This window comes from Zalophus californianus, chromosome 9 (assembly GCF_009762305.2).
Source record: "Zalophus californianus isolate mZalCal1 chromosome 9, mZalCal1.pri.v2, whole genome shotgun sequence".
Taxonomy (NCBI): Eukaryota; Metazoa; Chordata; class Mammalia; order Carnivora; family Otariidae; genus Zalophus; species Zalophus californianus.
The window spans coordinates 91695212-91711886 of record NC_045603.1 but is presented as its reverse complement, the minus strand read 5'-3'; the positions used below and the strand labels follow the sequence as shown (position 1 = coordinate 91711886).

The 16675-nt window shown below is 33.2% G+C and overlaps 1 protein-coding gene across 5 annotated transcripts in view; it reads left to right on the top strand.

Moving 5' to 3' along the window:
* LOC113921374 (activating transcription factor 7 interacting protein) overlaps window positions 1–16675 on the top strand; it is a 166147-nt gene that overhangs the window by 104417 nt on the left and 45055 nt on the right. For 4 of the 5 annotated variants that reach the window (XM_027591878.2, XM_027591877.2, XM_027591875.2 and 1 more), the window contains 4 exons: window positions 989–1072; window positions 2626–2771; window positions 4284–4421; window positions 14012–14077. In XM_027591878.2, coding sequence (XP_027447679.1) covers window positions 989–1072; window positions 2626–2771; window positions 4284–4421; window positions 14012–14077 — 434 coding nt within the window. The remainder of the gene's footprint in view (window positions 1–988; window positions 1073–2625; window positions 2772–4283; window positions 4422–14011; window positions 14078–16675) is intronic. The other variant, XM_027591876.2, reaches the window with a different exon arrangement.

The window sequence follows — 16675 nt, the reverse complement described above, 5'->3', positions numbered from 1 at the left end:
AATAGATTGACTATTCTGGTACGTGTGGGGTTTTATTTATTGTAACAATGCAATTATGTAGACATTTTTAGCAGTATATTTTTGGTAGCACTCTTTGTTATATTTTATATGCTTTGTGAAAGTTACTTAAACGTTTTTGAACATTGGACTTTCCTCATGTATGTGATGGCAGAAATAATTTTATAGTGTAGGATCATGCTAAGGATATAAAGTAATGTATGTCATGTGCTTAACTCTTGTTGGCACTGGCATCAGTTAACTATTAAGTTAAACTTTTGTTATCTTTATGATAGTTTTTACATTTCTATGTTACGAACTATCTCATAACCATTAAAGTAACATAATGATTTAATCTGGTTAAAATGTTAGATGTTTCAAATTTGGCAGTACTTCGTAATTTTTTTTTGGTAATTTTCAAAACCACTACAGTATTTTAGGTTTTTGGGTTTTTTTTTTAAAGATTTTATTTATTTATTTGTCAGAGAGAGAGAGAGCACAAGCAGAGGGAGTGGCAGGTAGAGGGAGAAGCAGGCTCCCCACTGAGCAAGGAGCCGGATGCAGGACTCGATCCCAGGACCCCAGGATTATGACCTGAGCTGAAGGCAGATGCTTAACTGACTGAGCCACCCAGGCACCCCAGTATTTTAGTTTTAATAATTGAATGTGATGGAATACAAATGCTTTACAATAGGTTTTATTAATCTACTGTTGACAGTAAATTACTAAGTAAGATTCTTTGTTTTAAAATTTATACTATTAATTTTTTTCCATGTTTAAGAGCTTTTTATGAATTTGGAGGAACATTTGAAAGTGGATTTGGTCATTCATTTCTACCAGTCCATGCTATGTTCCCTTTTTATTCCTAAAATTTCACATTTTGGGACTGATTTTATAAGTTTATTCACTGGATTGTTAACACCAAAATTGTAAATTATAATGAACTGCAATGAATTCTGATGGAAGTAAGATTTCCTTTTCTTTGTTACAGCAGAAGTAGAAACTAATGAAAAGGATAGCAAACCTGAGGAAGAAGAGCAAGTAGTAAATGAAGATGAAAGACCTTCTGAGAAAAGTAAGCATGTACAAAAAACCGGAACTAGTTTAGAAAAATAGTTATTCATTGTTTCTTCTTTTAAGGCTGTGAAATATATTTCCTTTCCTGAGATCATTTTAAAATTTACAGTTTATGTAAAACACAGTTAAATCATTTTGTTGATAGCTAACCTAAGGATTTTTGAAAGTATTATTTCATATACTTCAGTATTTTATTTTGTTTATTTATACTTTTCATTGTTTTATAAGAAAGATTTATGCTTAATATTTAATAAGGTACTGTCTGTCTTGAGATAAATGGTTTTTGATTTATGTTGAGAGCATGGTGCTATAAGAATTTTGTTGGGGGTGATATAAGTTAATGAAAATTATGTGTCTGTCTCCGTAGATTCCTAAGCTTCATTGGAAAGGGGATTTGATGGGACTGGGTGTTGTTAGGTTTGTAAGATTATCATTGGACTAGAAGTCAGGAAACCTAGGTTCTGTATCTCTCCTTGTTGTTCTGGTTTCCATGTATGACTATAAGTCATGATTATAAGAGAAGTCATGGAGTAGAACTGGATTTTAAAAGTAGGCACATAGATATATGGGTATAGAGAAAAGCAAGGGGGATACTTATGGTCACAGAAGGACATTTCCCTTTAATAAGTGGAGATTTTAGTATTTTTGCATTTTATATATTGAAAAAGAAACCAGATAAAATTTGCTTATGATCTCATGAATGTTACCAGTATTTGAAATACAAATTTTCTAAGTGAAGATCTTTGAATGTCTTTACCAAATTTACTTTTATAATGACATAAATTTTATTATTTTTAGTTGAAATTCATTAGGATATGTTAAGAATAACTAGCCTTGGGGGCCTGGGTGGCTTAATCAGTTAAGTGTCTGACTTGTGATTTTGGCTCCAGTCCTAACTTGAGGGTCATAATCCAAGGGTTTTGGGTAGAGCCCTATGTTGGGCTCTGAGCTCAGCGGGGAGTTGTCATGAGATTCTCTTACTCTCCCTCCACCCCTCCCCTGTGCACACTTGTGAGTTTTTTTCTCTTTCCCAAATAAATCTTTTTTGAAAAAAAAAAGAATAACTAGTCTTATGTTATTTTCCTAAGACTAAAGATTAAGACGTTTTTCTAAATTCTGAAAAAATGTATTTAGAGGAAGAATTAATTAAAGCTATGTACAATTGTTAGATATCTGTGACAGAATGAATATTATATTTTGTCAGAGGATTCATGTGCACTATAAAATTTAGCAAAGGGAATGAACATGAGATGATTTCTTCTCATCTCATATTCATATTTTAGGTGATTCTCCATCTTAATATGATTTCAAGGAAAGAATGTTTTATATTCACATTATACATTGCTTAGCCATGAGGGAGTTCTTGTTAGCATTTGAAAATCATTTCAAGATCAAAGTTTAAAAGCTACCTATCCATTTTTCTAATCTCAAAAACAATAACTGATTGAGAATGATATTGGATAGCTAGGAATAATATTTTGCTGAGAGTGGAAAACAGGCATTAGGGTCTGTAATAAAAACCTGACTAATCATTATTCTTTTTGTCCTCAGGTGAATTTTCCAGAAGAAAACGTTCTAAATCAGAGGATATGGACAATGTACAGTCCAAACGTCGTCGATACATGGAAGAAGAATATGAAGCAGAATTTCAAGTGAAGATTACAGCCAAAGGAGATATTAACCAGAAGCTACAAAAGGTATTACAAATTATAAGTTAAAAACCATATTAAATAAAAAACATGACCATCTTTATTCTTCTAGGTTTTTGACATTATTCTGTATTTTACTGACATATTTAGGTTTTTCATAGAGAGAACCTGAAGAAAGTGGGTGAGCTTATTATTCTTAATAATTTAATTTTTAGAACTTTTCTAATTCTTTTTAAAAGAGTTTTCAGATTTTTTTCTTTTATATTGAACTTTATTCTATGGAAATATTAGAGTCTTATATTTTAACTTTTTTTTAATATGTTAACATTTTAATCTTTATTATAAGCTGGTTTCATGATTGTAAGTTCCTACATTGTAAATCTTTGTTATGTTGTTTAGGCTTACTATTAAAAATAGTAGGGACAGGGCTTTAGGATGACTAGGGAAGGGGAATATTTAAAATACAGACTTTGGAAACATCTGCCTATATCTATTAAACTAAAGTTAGAAATATTGAAAATATGTAGTATTTAATATATTTTTCAAAATGTGTTAACATGTATGACAGATGCCTTTTTAAGAGGAATATGAAAGGCGAGTGAAATTAATTTTTTAAGGTCTTATAGATTTAATAATGAAATTATAAATAATCTAGGTTTTAGATTATTCCCCTAAGATACAGTATAAATACATTAGAAAAAGACAATTAGACAATAAAAAAGTGTCATTTTTCTTTCCCAGCTTTTTTTACTTGTCATATGGAGGTAATAATGTTTAGTCCTTTTTATAGAGCTGTTATAAATATGAAGATAGGTATGTGAGTTTTCAAACTTCTATGTGTACTCAGAATGTATTCCTCTGGAACAGTGTTACTCAAGTATGGACTGTGGACATGTACCATGTATTCTATTTGTTATAGATCCATAATAAGATAAATAATGTAAATTGTAAGTAGGCATTTAGAAATTTTTTTTTTTTAAGATTTTATTTATTTATTTGACAGAGACAGACACAGAGAGAGGGAATACAGGCAGGGGGAGTGGAGAGGGAAAAGCAGGCTTCCTGTGGAGCAGGGAGCCCGATGCGGGGCTCTATCCCAGGACCCTGGCTGGGATCATGACCTGAGACAAAGGCAGATGCTTAATGACTGAGCCACCCAGGCGCCCCAGCATTTAGAAGTATTTTATAGAAATTTCATAGTGCAGTGATATTCTTAGTGTCTCACAAAAATATCATTTGCAACAGATTAGAAATTTTAAAAACTGATCCTTTAACTGGTTTCCTTTGAATCACAGTAGAAGGTATGAGAAATAAATATTAAAACTTGAATATAAAATTATTTATGAAATTTTCTGTTTTTAGTATAATTCTATCATAGTGGACATATATGTAGAAGTAGAGGCTTTCAGCAGATATCATTGTGTTATGAATGCCAGCTTGTTTTCTCATTAAACTAATCAATACATTAGTACTGTCTTATTAGTCCTTAAGAACATTTACTCTTTGCTGCTTGCTGAAATGCCTTCTTTGACTGTAACAAAGAAATATATATCTCCTTAGGTTGTACAGTGGTTGCTGGAAGAAAAATTGTGTGCACTACAATGTGCTGTATTTGATAAGACTTTGGCAGAATTGAAAACACGAGTCGAAAAGATTGAATGTAACAAGAGGCATAAAACAGTTATTACTGAACTACAGGTTCGTATACCGATTTGAATTGTATACCCATGTGTCATTATTTTTATTACTTATTTTTGGGGATATATTTTCAAAGTTGATAATAAATTACATTTAACTTCTAAATATTAGAAGTAAAAGGAGTCACGATTAGTTTGCTAGGGCTGTCATAAAAAAAGTACCATAAACTGGTAGCTTAAACAACAGGGAAGTACTGTCTCATAGTTCTGGAGGCTAAAAGTCTAAGACCAAGGTGTTGGAAGGATTGGTTCTGTTTGAAGTCTGTAAGAAAGAAACTTTCCCGTGTGTCTCCTCTAGCTTCTGATGGTTTACTGACAATCTTGGCCATTCCTTGCCTTGTGGAAGCATCTACTGCTTTGTCTTCATATGGCACTATACTTTGTGTGTGTGTGTGTGTGTGTGTGTGTGCGCGCGTGCACGCACACGTGTACGCCCAAATTTCCCCTTTTTATAAAGATACCTGTCATATTGGATTGGGGCCCACCCTACTCCAGTATAACCTCATCTTAACTAATTACATTTGTAAAGACACTATTTCCAAATTGAATCACATTCTGAGAATATTTGGGGTTCAGACTTCAATATATGAACTTTTCATATAGTTCAGCCCATAATAGAGCCTTAGTCACTGAAGAAAGGCTGGTATTTCCTAGCGTGTCATAAATACCAAATAAGATTTATTATAAGTGATTCTTTTTATATTAACCCACTTCCTGCCGTGGATCTTATGATGTGACAATATTAGTTTGTTAATTTGTATTTGTTAATAATCACTATTTTTCATTTTTTTGTTAAATATAACTATACATACACATATAGTGCCAGAGCTTCTAAATGACTGAAGTGAACACATGATAACATGCTGTAGTAAATCATTTTATTCCAAGGCTAAGAAACTGGAAATTTTTATCAGTACGTTCATTCTGTCATAAGTAAATGTGTGGTTTCTATTAGGCTATCTGAAATATGAGCATAGTCTACAGATGCTGAGTTTGCAAACCACTTACAGAGCCTTACTTTACAAATGAGGGAAAAGTGGTCCATGAAAATGTCTCACTGTTTTCTAGTTATAAAGCAAATTGGAAGCAAAAGTGAATAGAATTTACATATTTCTTAGCCTAGAAGTTATTTTCTTGGTTTCATATTGTTAATTTTGTTTGAAGTGAGTTTTTTTGATAATATCTAAATAATACCTTTGTAGTAATTTTGTAATGTACCATTTAGGACATTACTAGTCCTCTTTTTTACCTTTAGCAGGTCTTTCTAATAGTGATAGTGTTGTTTAATTATTAAACTTTATTTTACTAATACTGTTGAGAATTTTGAATTAGAATTTTAAAATGTTTGAGGAGTTAAAAAGAGTGATTTCATTAATTGTTTCTCATTTTGTGTTTTGAAAATCTGAGAATTTGGCTTCCATATTCTCATGTAACATGCAAGTCCAAATCTCTTAACACTTAATAAACTTTTTACTTTGATATTTCACTTTGATATATTTCTTGGTAGCCTCAGAATCTGAATCCTTTAAATACCAATCCAGTCTCTTCTTCACAAATAAATCCCCCATGCCATTGTTCCTCTTACTTGTAATTCTTGAATTCTTAGAAAAATCTTTAAGCACTATCTTCCCATTTTTCTTCTCATTGATAGTTTTTGAGTTCTTGGAAATTGATTTCTCTCAATCATTTCACATATACAGTGGGTTGCCAAATTATAACTTTTATTTCTTATTAAAGTCTATCTTTTGCTTCCTCTCACTTTTCACAAGGCACAGGTCCACTTACATGTGGATTTTTTTCAGTAGGTACAGTACTGTAAATATATTTTCTTTTTCTAATTCCTTGATTATAGCAATAGCCTTTTATGTGATTACTCTGGTTCTACTTTTTAAATTCTTGCTGGTTCTTCCCAACCATTGTTCTCATCTTTCTAAAATACTCTTTGTTTCATTCTCCTCTATATAGCCCAGATTCCTCAACCAAGTGCCATTATTCATTTTTTATTTTTAATTTCTGGATCTCCTAGCTTTTGATCCACTTTTCCTAATACCTACCACTTGGTACACTGTCCTACAGAGTATCAACGTTCATAGTATTTTTATTTTAGGCTTTCAACTTCATACTATTTCTCCCATTCAGTTACCTATAATAATCTGCCCTTACCATGCTATTTAAGTTTTACTAAGCTCAATTTAGTCCCCGTCTCTTTCTATTTTGCTCTGATATTTAGTATTTTATGGAAGTAAAATTCAGGTAACAAAATAACTGTTTTAGTTTACAATTCAGTGGCGTTTAGTTCATTCACATTGTGTGACTGTCATCTCTATCCAGTTATAAAACATTTTCATGAACCCAAAAAAAAACCTATGTCCATTAAATAGTCACTCCCCATTTTCCTTTCCCCTAGTCCTTGGCAACCGCTTATCTGCTTTCTGTCTCTGTTGATTTACCTATTCTGCATATTTCTTTTGAACAGAATCCTACAATATATGACTTTTTGTGTTTGGCTTCTTTCTCTTGGCATAACATTTTCAAGATTCATACACAACATAGCATGTATCAGTACTGCATTCCTTTTTATGGCTAAGTAATATTTAATTATATTTGTATGCTGTTGAAAGTATTTGTATACTATTGAAAATAAGTAGGTATTCCAGATGTTAAATGTAATTTCCAGAAAATCACTAAGGAAAAAACTAAAATATATATAGCTATATAATATATAATATAATGGGTCTGTGTTATATAAATGATTGACCCTTGAATAATGCAGGGGTTGGGTGCTGACCCCCTCCCCTGGTGTAGTCGAAAATCCACGTATAACTTTTTTTTTTAAAGAGAGGTGGGGGAGGTGCAGTGGGAGAGGGGGAGAGAGACTTAAGCTGGCTCGGAGCCTGATACAGGGCTCGATCTCACAATCCTGAGATCATGACCTGAGCCAAAATCAAGAGTCGGATGTTTAACCCACTGAGCCAGCCAGGTGCCCTGCTGCTCAATTTTTTATTTCAATTATTATACTTCCTGCTCTAGATTTTTTATGTTTTCTTTACACAACTTCTATCTCTGATATTCTGTTTGGTGAGACATTGTTTTCCAGTTTCTTGTGTGTGTGTGTGTGTGTGTTTAAGTTCTTTGTCCATTGTTTTAGCTCTAGGAACAGATTTTTAATCCATCTATTTAAAGTCTTTGTCTAGTAAGTCCAATACCTTAGCTATCTTTCTTTTCATTATTTTCTTTCTGTGAATGGCCCATACTTTCTTATTTCTTGTTTCTTTGTATGCCTCTTAATTTTTTGTTGTTGAAATTTGAGTATTTTGAATATTATAATGTGGCAGTTGTGGGAATCAGATTTATTCCCCACTACCCAGAGCTTGTTGATGTTTCTTGTTGTTTGTTGTTTGTTGATTTGATGACTTCTAAACTGTTTTTGGAAAGTATAGATTCTTTGTTGTGTGTGGCCACTGAAGTTTGTGTTTCATTAGCTTAGTGGTCAGGTGATGTTCTGACAGTTAAACGGAGCATAAAAAAGAAAAAAGGAAGAAAGAAAAAAATACTCTCCTAATCTTTGCAGATTGGCTCTGTTGGGGCACTCCTTCAGTGCTTATTAACCAGACCACTTACAACTTGCCCTATCCAACTTGCCTTATCCTTTACTTCCTGCTTGCATAAATGAGAACTTAGGGTCTTTTCAGGCCATTTTGTGCTTTTTTTTTTTTTTCCTGGGCATTTGCATAGTTTTCTCAATTAAAGAGCTTTTAGAGTCCCTTTTATGTCATGTGTCACCTTTCCCAACCTTTTCTTACCCAGGCTTTTCTATTTATTGCTTGTCCAAATTGTACTTCTTTGCCCCAGACTGCTGTGCCAATACCTGTGCCTTCAAATCTTTTTAGGAAAAGCAGTCTGCGATGCTACCCCAGCCTTGGAATTACTTGAGTTGTGTGAAACAAAGGCTGGCCTGTGTGCTGATCCTTAAGTTGCCAGTGAAAATAAGGTCCATATGCTTCCTGTGGCACTAGAAGCCTGTACCAGGCATTCTAACTGTCATCTTCACAGCCACTGCTGATCTGGGTGTGGGGAATAATGAGTGGACAACCTAAAAGACCATAGTGCTCGCTTACTGCAAAGTAGCAGCTTTATTTTTCCCTAAGTCTTCTGTTGGCTGTTCTGAGTTTTTTTAAGTAGGCTACACACCCATTGTAGAGCCAATCGTGGGGCTTGAACTCATGACCCTGAGATCAAGATGTGAGCTGAGATTAGGATTTGGACACCGACTGAGCCACCCACACACCCCACTGTTTGGAGTTTTTGAATAGATTCCAGAGTTGTGCAAAAGTTGATTCTAACAATGCATGTCAGCTCAGTTGCTTTTGGGAAGGGACTGAACCCTGAAGTTCCTTACTCAGCCATTTTTGGTGATACCACTCTGTTCCAGTATCTTTATTATAATTACTTTCGAGTTCTCCAGTATTTAAAGCTTATATATCACATACTTTAGAAAGTAATTATATACTTTGCTAAATTATTTACTGTTATTAGTTACAGCTGACAACAAATGTTTTGAAAATACTACCATATATATTTTCTATATCTCATTCCATAGCAGTTGATGAGTACATATTCCTGATTAGCATATATATATTCATTTATTATATCTGACTGTCTTTGGCAAAATCTAATATTGAGTTCTATAAAATTCAAAGTTAAAACATTTAAAAACAGATACATAAATTGGGTTCAGATATTTTGCTGTAAGGAATAAATAAATAGAATAACAAATTTTAGTATTAGTGCCCTCTTTTTTTAACACAGCAGTTATTACAAAAAATACACTTTAAGAGACTCATGATCCTTTTGCAGTAGTATAAAAATTTGCTATACATTGAAAAATTTGGTGAGAGAATAGAATTGAGTCATGTAGACTTTATCTTTAGAGGACAGTTCATGAAGTTCTCTTTTCTGCTAATATTTTTAAGATATAAATTTCTCTAGATACAGGAAAGTAGATTTTTATTGATTTTCATATTATCATTCTTAATGTTTTTAAAATGGGCTACTTTGGGATTATTTAAAATAATTTTTAAGGTTTTAATAATTGGTTGTGTGAAATGACTTGTCCACATCCTTTTATTAAAGCCTATTTTAAATTATTAAATCCTTTTCTATGTACTAAACATATTTTATAAGAGCTGAAAATAATTTTCAGCATTGAGATATCTTGTATATTTTTTTAGGGTTGTTGCTTTTTTTTTTTAAGATTTTTTATTTAATTGACAGAGAAAGAGAGTGGGGGGGAGGGGCAGAGGGAGAGGGAAAGCAGATTCCCCGCTGAGCAGGGAGCGCGATATCCAGGGACCTCCGATATCCAGGGATCCCCGGATCATGACCTGAGCTGAAGGCAGTTGCTTAACCGACTGAGCCACCCAGGTGCCCGAGGGATTGGTTGCTTCCTGAATCATGAAAAAGTTTTGTGTATTTTTGCTTTTTCAGAGATGTCAAATGGTAAAGTAAATCTCAACAGTTATTTCCTTGATTTTAATTATTTTTTAAGTGTAAAATATTGTATAATTTTTAGATTTATATATCTTTGATGCTCTGTCAAGATGAATATTATAGTAACTTAGAAGAAAGTCTTAAAATGCAGATAGTTGTCATTTGCTGTGGAGTCAGTAGCAAATGTGTAATAAAAATAGAAATTATCAACAAATATTTAGCTTTTCTACCCCTCCCAGAGCATAACCACCCCCCCAAACATACTTCCAGATAATTGCAAAGAGGAAGTAAAAATGGAAATTCTCCACTCTTTATATTTTTTTAAAAGATTTTATTTATTTGAGAGAGACAGAATGAGAGAGAGAGTGCGAGAGGGGGGAGGGTCAGAGGGAGAAGCAGACTCCCTGCTCAGCAGGGAGCCCGATAGGGGACTCGATCCTGGGACTCCAGGATCATGACCTGAGCCAAAGGCAGTTGCTTAACCAACTTAGCCACCCAGGTGCCCCAATTCTCCACTCTTTAGATCAGAAATGTAATTAAAGTACTACATATCGAAACCTGTAAGTGAAAGCCACAGCAGTATTCAAAGGGAATTTTATAATTTTAAATTCATTACTACTAAACAGGAAAAGAGAACATTATATGTTCATGTCCTATGCTAGGAAAATACAATTACAAACTAAACTCCCAGAAGGCAGAAAGAGTTAATAAATTAATAAAATGTAAAAAACCCAACCCTTTTTGAATATTGAGCAATGAGGATAAAACCTTATTCTTTTGTGAAGACTTAAAAAGTAGATTAATTTTTTATTTATAAATAATGAGTACAAATAAGCTACATGAGGATTCAAAAAGGAGACAAAGATCCAGAGGAGATTCTTTAAGTAAGAGGACATTATTATATACAACTTTATACCTATGATATCCATTTTATTTAGTAAGGAAGAAAGCCTAAAATTATAAAGAATTCTGTTCAGATTATAACCCATATCGTATTTAGTAGTGGATCATGGAAGTATTTCCATTGAAGTTGCGACTAGGACAAAGACATTTATTATCTATGCTGCTATTTAGAGTTTTGGTGGCAGTCTTAGCAATAAAATAATGATAGGAAAAAGAAATTAAGAGTAATGATTGGGAACACAATAGAATTAACTTGGCAAACTGTTGAAAAAGTAGGAAATTTAGGAACTACCTGAGTGAGGAAGAACTTTTAGTAGTTTTTCTGTATATCAGCAATAAACAATGAGAAAATATGAGATAAAGGTTGTACATTTGGTAGATATTTAAAAATGAATAAGTAGTTAAGAATAAACCAAAAAGAAAATTTCAAGACCATTGTGAGGAAAAAGGACAGAAAAAGAAAATCTGAGTCAACAGGTTCAACTGTAAATGTAACATGTTCCTAGATAGGAAGACTTGATTCCTTTCAAATTATTGTACAGATTCAGAATACTCAAAATTTCAAGTGGATTTTTTTATGGAAATGGAAAAGCTGTCAACACACCCTGGAATACAATATTTCATTGGTTATAATTTATAAAATGCCATCCTAAGTAGTTTTAACTGAAAATAGCCACCCCCTCAACAAGTAAATCTGTGGCTGCCTAATCCAAGAGACAGTTTTGAATAACGGATATATGTGTCCATTTATTCAGTAGCTTTTTTTGAATGCTAATATTTTGTTAAGTGAGACTTGATACATGATTAGCTCTTTTCTCAGTTGATTATTTCCTAAGAGGTTCCTTGGTACATGAGCAAGGAAATCCCTGGTTTGCCTAGCTTGCTAAATAAGGCTCAATGTGTCCGAATCTCAACAATTTATGTTACGTAAAATAGCTACCCTTATGCCATTATACAAGAAATGATAGATATTCCTAAGGAAGAAACCAAGAGCAAAATGAAATAAAAGTAGTGAAGACATAATAATAGAATATGACTTTCCTCGACTAAAAAAGTACTTGTTTATATAGTTTCTTAAAAATTTCACGTAATACTTCCCAAAAGAGACCTGATCTTAGACACATTATGACAGGTATTTTGAATTATAATTTTAAAAAATTGCACAATTTCCTAGATTAAAATAACAAAAAAGCTGGTCTTTGATTTCTTTTTTTTTAATAATATTAAATGGCACAGTGAGTCAGTGTCCAGATTTTGATTTTATTTCTCTGCTAATAGTTTAATTTTTTAAGTGATAAAATTCTTTTTAAAAAGCATTTAAATATTACAGAGGCATATGACTTAAAAGTGAAGTCCTCTTTACATTCTCACTCACTGCCTGCCAGTTCTAGCCTCTAGAAGTAACCACTTTTTAACTTTGGTATTTATTCCTTCTAGACCTTTCCTATATATATATCATATACAAAATGATTTTTTAAGTAAAAGTAGTATAATAATACTCTACAAACTATGCAACTTACAGAATACCCACCAGATAGACTCAAGAATGAAAGACATTCTTGCATAAATTGTGGTACAGAAAACACCTTCACATATAGCTTTCTTGAAAAAAATTATTTGAAATATTTTAATCACAGGAAGGTAAATCCATATTAAGAATATAAAATTATGCTGTATGTCTTTGGTATTAATAATTTCCTCAAGTCCTAAAGAAAATCTTCTCAGGGTCATACGTGATTGATTGCATAGGCTCTGTCAATGGACTTAAATACTTTGTTAGGTTTCGGGTCTCCTTCAGAAGTGACTACTTTCTGAAAGAAACTTTAGAAGTAAATAATACCATTTTCTTTGTAGATATGCTTACACTGGATAAAAGAATTTTTCTGGAGGAGTTCCTCCTTAGGCGGGCCTCCTGAACACACTCAGAAGTTTAATTTAAATTTCTTGAAAATATATTTAACATAAAATGGCAGCAGCAGTGGGGTGCTTGGGTGGTCTTGATTTCAGCTCAGGTCATGATCTCAAGAGTTGTGAGATCCAGCCCCAGTGTCGGGATTTGCGCTCAGCGGGGAGTTTGTTTTTTCCCTCTACTCCTCCCTCTGCTTGCACATGTGTTCACATCTCTCTCTCTCTCTCAAAAAAAAAATAAATAAATAAAAATAAAAACTTAAAACTGGCAGCAGCAGTTAACAGCAACAAAAACAATTGAGTATTACATCTGTGCTTTAGTAAAAGACTTAAATACAAAATAATTCATGTACTAATGAGATATTTTTTTTCTTTTCTGTTTTTTTTTCCTTAAAGTTTCTGTAAATGTGTATTTGGGCAAATGTGTGATTAATCAGTTTATATAGCAGTACAAATGATTAATAAAATAATTTCACTGAAATGTTAATAGTAGCAAGGTAACATTTTTGACAGATTAAAATTAACATAATATGAAACTAAATGTTTTAAAGAGTAATGTTAAATGAACACACATATACACTGCTGTTGAATATACAAATTAGCAAAGCCTTTCTGAAAAATTGCCATTTAGATATTTGATAATTATTAGATAATTTGGATATAAATTAGCATTTAGATAAGAATCATTTAGACAAGAGCTTTAAAAATATATTCTGTCTTAGAAGTTACATCTATGTGAGTGCTATCCAAGGAAATAATCTGAAAGAACAATATTGTTAATTGCATTATTTGGCTATAGCAGTACATTGAGAAACACTGAACATTTCCACTGGGGAACAGAGTGTAATAATAATGATTCAGTATATTATACATATATCCATAAGCCATGGCATTGGATCTTTTATGACTTACAGATGTGTTTAGTTCAGAATTCTCAGAAAATTGTGTGGTTACAACATATTAAAAAATAACAACAACAAAAATCCCCACAATTACACATACTCAGAAATGTCTTGGTCTGTGAATTCTAGGAGGGAAAAAGCTAACCTTCTAAAATTAAGAGTCTTTACCTCTGGGTATTGAGTTCAAAGGTCATTTTAGTTTTCATTATGATTTTCTGTATTTTCCAAATATATATTTTATAATTAGCTTGCCTTATTTTCTTTGCTGTTGGTGATCTCCTCAGGGTCCTTTTATTTGTGGGTTTCTTGTAATGTATGTGTGAGTTCCTTTTTAATACCATAATGTTACCTGATTTCTGTTTCATTTTTGCTTTCTTTTTTTTTTTAGGCCAAGATAGCCAGGTTAACCAAACGCTTTGGAGCAGCCAAAGAAGATCTTAAGAAAAGACAAGAAGTAAGGATTTCTATTCTTGCATAATTAATATTTAGCTCTAGGTGGTAATCTTAGGAAATGGTGAGTTAGGAAGAAAGTCTTCCTTTATTACAGGTCTGAAATTTTTTTTCATACTGTGTACTTCCTGTATGTTCTTTCTGGAGCTGCAGCTCTAGAACTAATTATTAACCCTTTTCTAATCCTCCGTTATTGTTTTCATATTATCAGTACTTATATTAATCTATTTTATGGCATTCTGGAAGTTATATTTTCATTTCATTTTTAAAATTACCTTTTTGGGATTTGTCTTACCATGTTTTTTTTCTTTTTAAATTCTTGCCAGTGTCTAGTCTAGTCTCTTATTTCCTCCAAAGTATGTTAGTGTTCCATTACCTGGAGTAGCCCTCTTCTCTTCTTTGCTTCCCCCGTGTAGTTAAGTCCAAACATTGTAGCATAACATAAACAACAAATGTATAATCTACCTTTTGCTTTTTGTCATTTCCTTAGTTACTCTGTAATACATATTTTTAATATAGCACTTGTATATTGCATTATAGTTTTTAGTTTAATTTCTTTCATTTCCTCTTGGCTTTTTTTCTATTTGGGCAAGTTACATTTCTTTGTCTTGAGAGCTCCATTGCTTGGCACTTACTAATTGCCAATAACAATTATTTCAGTAGTAATCATTATTACCATTGGATTTTTGTTTTCATTCATTTGACATCTTCTTTACTTGACTTTAAATAAAGTTATTTTGAAATAATTATAGATGTACAGGAATTTGCAACAGTAGTACATAGACTCCTGTGAACTTTTCACCTAGCTTTCCCCAGTGGTGAAATCTTACATAACTGCCGTACAGTATTAAAATCAAGATACTGATAAATTCTGTTAAGTAGCCTGTAGACCTTACCATTTCTCACCAGTTTTTATATGAATTCGTTATGTGTATATGTGTGTGCACACATGCGCAGTTCTATGCAATTTGATCCCATGTATGGATTTATGTAACCTCCACCACATTCAAGATCTAGAACTGTTCCATTACTATGAAGGGACTCCCTCAATGCTGCCTTTTTAGAGTTTAAACCTACCTTATTTCCCCCCACATCCACCTACTCCTACCCCCTGGCAACTGCTAATCTGTTCTCCATCTCTGTATTGTTTTTACTTAACTTTTAAAGCTCTGGTTGCTCTCTTTTCTTGAGCAACTGACAGGTTTTTTTGTTTTTTGAAGATTTTATTTATTTGACAGAGTGATAGAGAGCACAAGTAGGCATAGCAGCAGGCAGAGGGAGAGGGAGAAACAGGTCTCTGCCAAGTGGGGAGCCTGACGTGGGGCTCGATCCCAGGACCCTGGGATCATGACCTGAGCTGAAGGCAGCCACTTAACCCACTGAGCCACCCAGGCTCCCCGTAACTGATAGTTTTTATCTTTGTCCTGCACAGACTAATCTTACCAAACCTTCCTTTGGCCATTCCCAAAGATTTTTTTATTATAGTCTTCTTCAATTATATAATTTCCTGATTCTGAACACTTTTTCAGCTTCGTTTTTTTTTGTTTGTTTTTTTTAAAGATTTTATTTATTTATTTGACAGTGAGAGAGGGAACACAAGCAGGGGGAGTGGGTAGAGGGAGAAGCAGACTTCCCACCTAGCAGGGAGCCCGATGCAGGACTCGATCCCAGGACCCTGGGACCGTGACCTGAGCCGAAGGCAGATGCTTAACAACTGAGCCACCCAAGCCGCCCCCATTTGTTTGTCATAATATAAAAATTGTATTTTATTTCTTAGATTAGAAAATTGATGTAAACCTTTTTTTTTTTTAAAGCTTTATTTATTTGACAGACGGTAGCACACAAGCAGGGGGAGCAGGAGAGGGAGAAGCAGGCTCCCCACAGAGCAGGGAGCCCTATGTGGGGCTTGATCCTAGGATGCTGGGATCATGACCTGAGCCAAAGGCAGACACTTAAGCGACTAAGCCACCTAGGTGCCCCGATGTAAACCTTTTTTATTTGCTGTTCTTGAACCAAAGAAAGGGCTTTGCAATTTTTCCTTTGTTTTTGTACAGTGTGAATTTCCACTTTTATCCTTATGTTTGAACCAAGCTGCATGCTTCCCCACCATATACTCTCCAGTGTTTATGTATGTCTGTTTTGTTTTCAAAACTAGTTCTAGTTCTTGTTTATTTATTCAAAAGTGACAGACAAGAGACAAACTTTAAGGAATGAAGGTGAAAATATTACAATCCCTGAAAGGTTTGTTATGGAGAGCTATAAGTATTATGGAAACAATAAATACTGTATAATTCCTAAAGATTAGAAAAGATTAATTTGAACAATTAGGGTATGTGGTGCTTGAAGAAAAATATTGAGGTGGTCTTCAAGCTTTCAAATTTTTGTTCCATCCTTAATTAGCTTTTGGGTAAGGCCACTTTTACATGCCCAGACTGGGACATCTTTCTACCCATTCTTGTTAATATTTTCTTTTTGTGAGAGAGATTTCTAGAAATCTCAAGAATTTGTTCATTAATATCCTAATTCCCTTTAATTATAGTATCCAATATAATTTTACATCAGTGTCATGCTAGGTTTTAAAAACAGGAGCAACATAGAATGA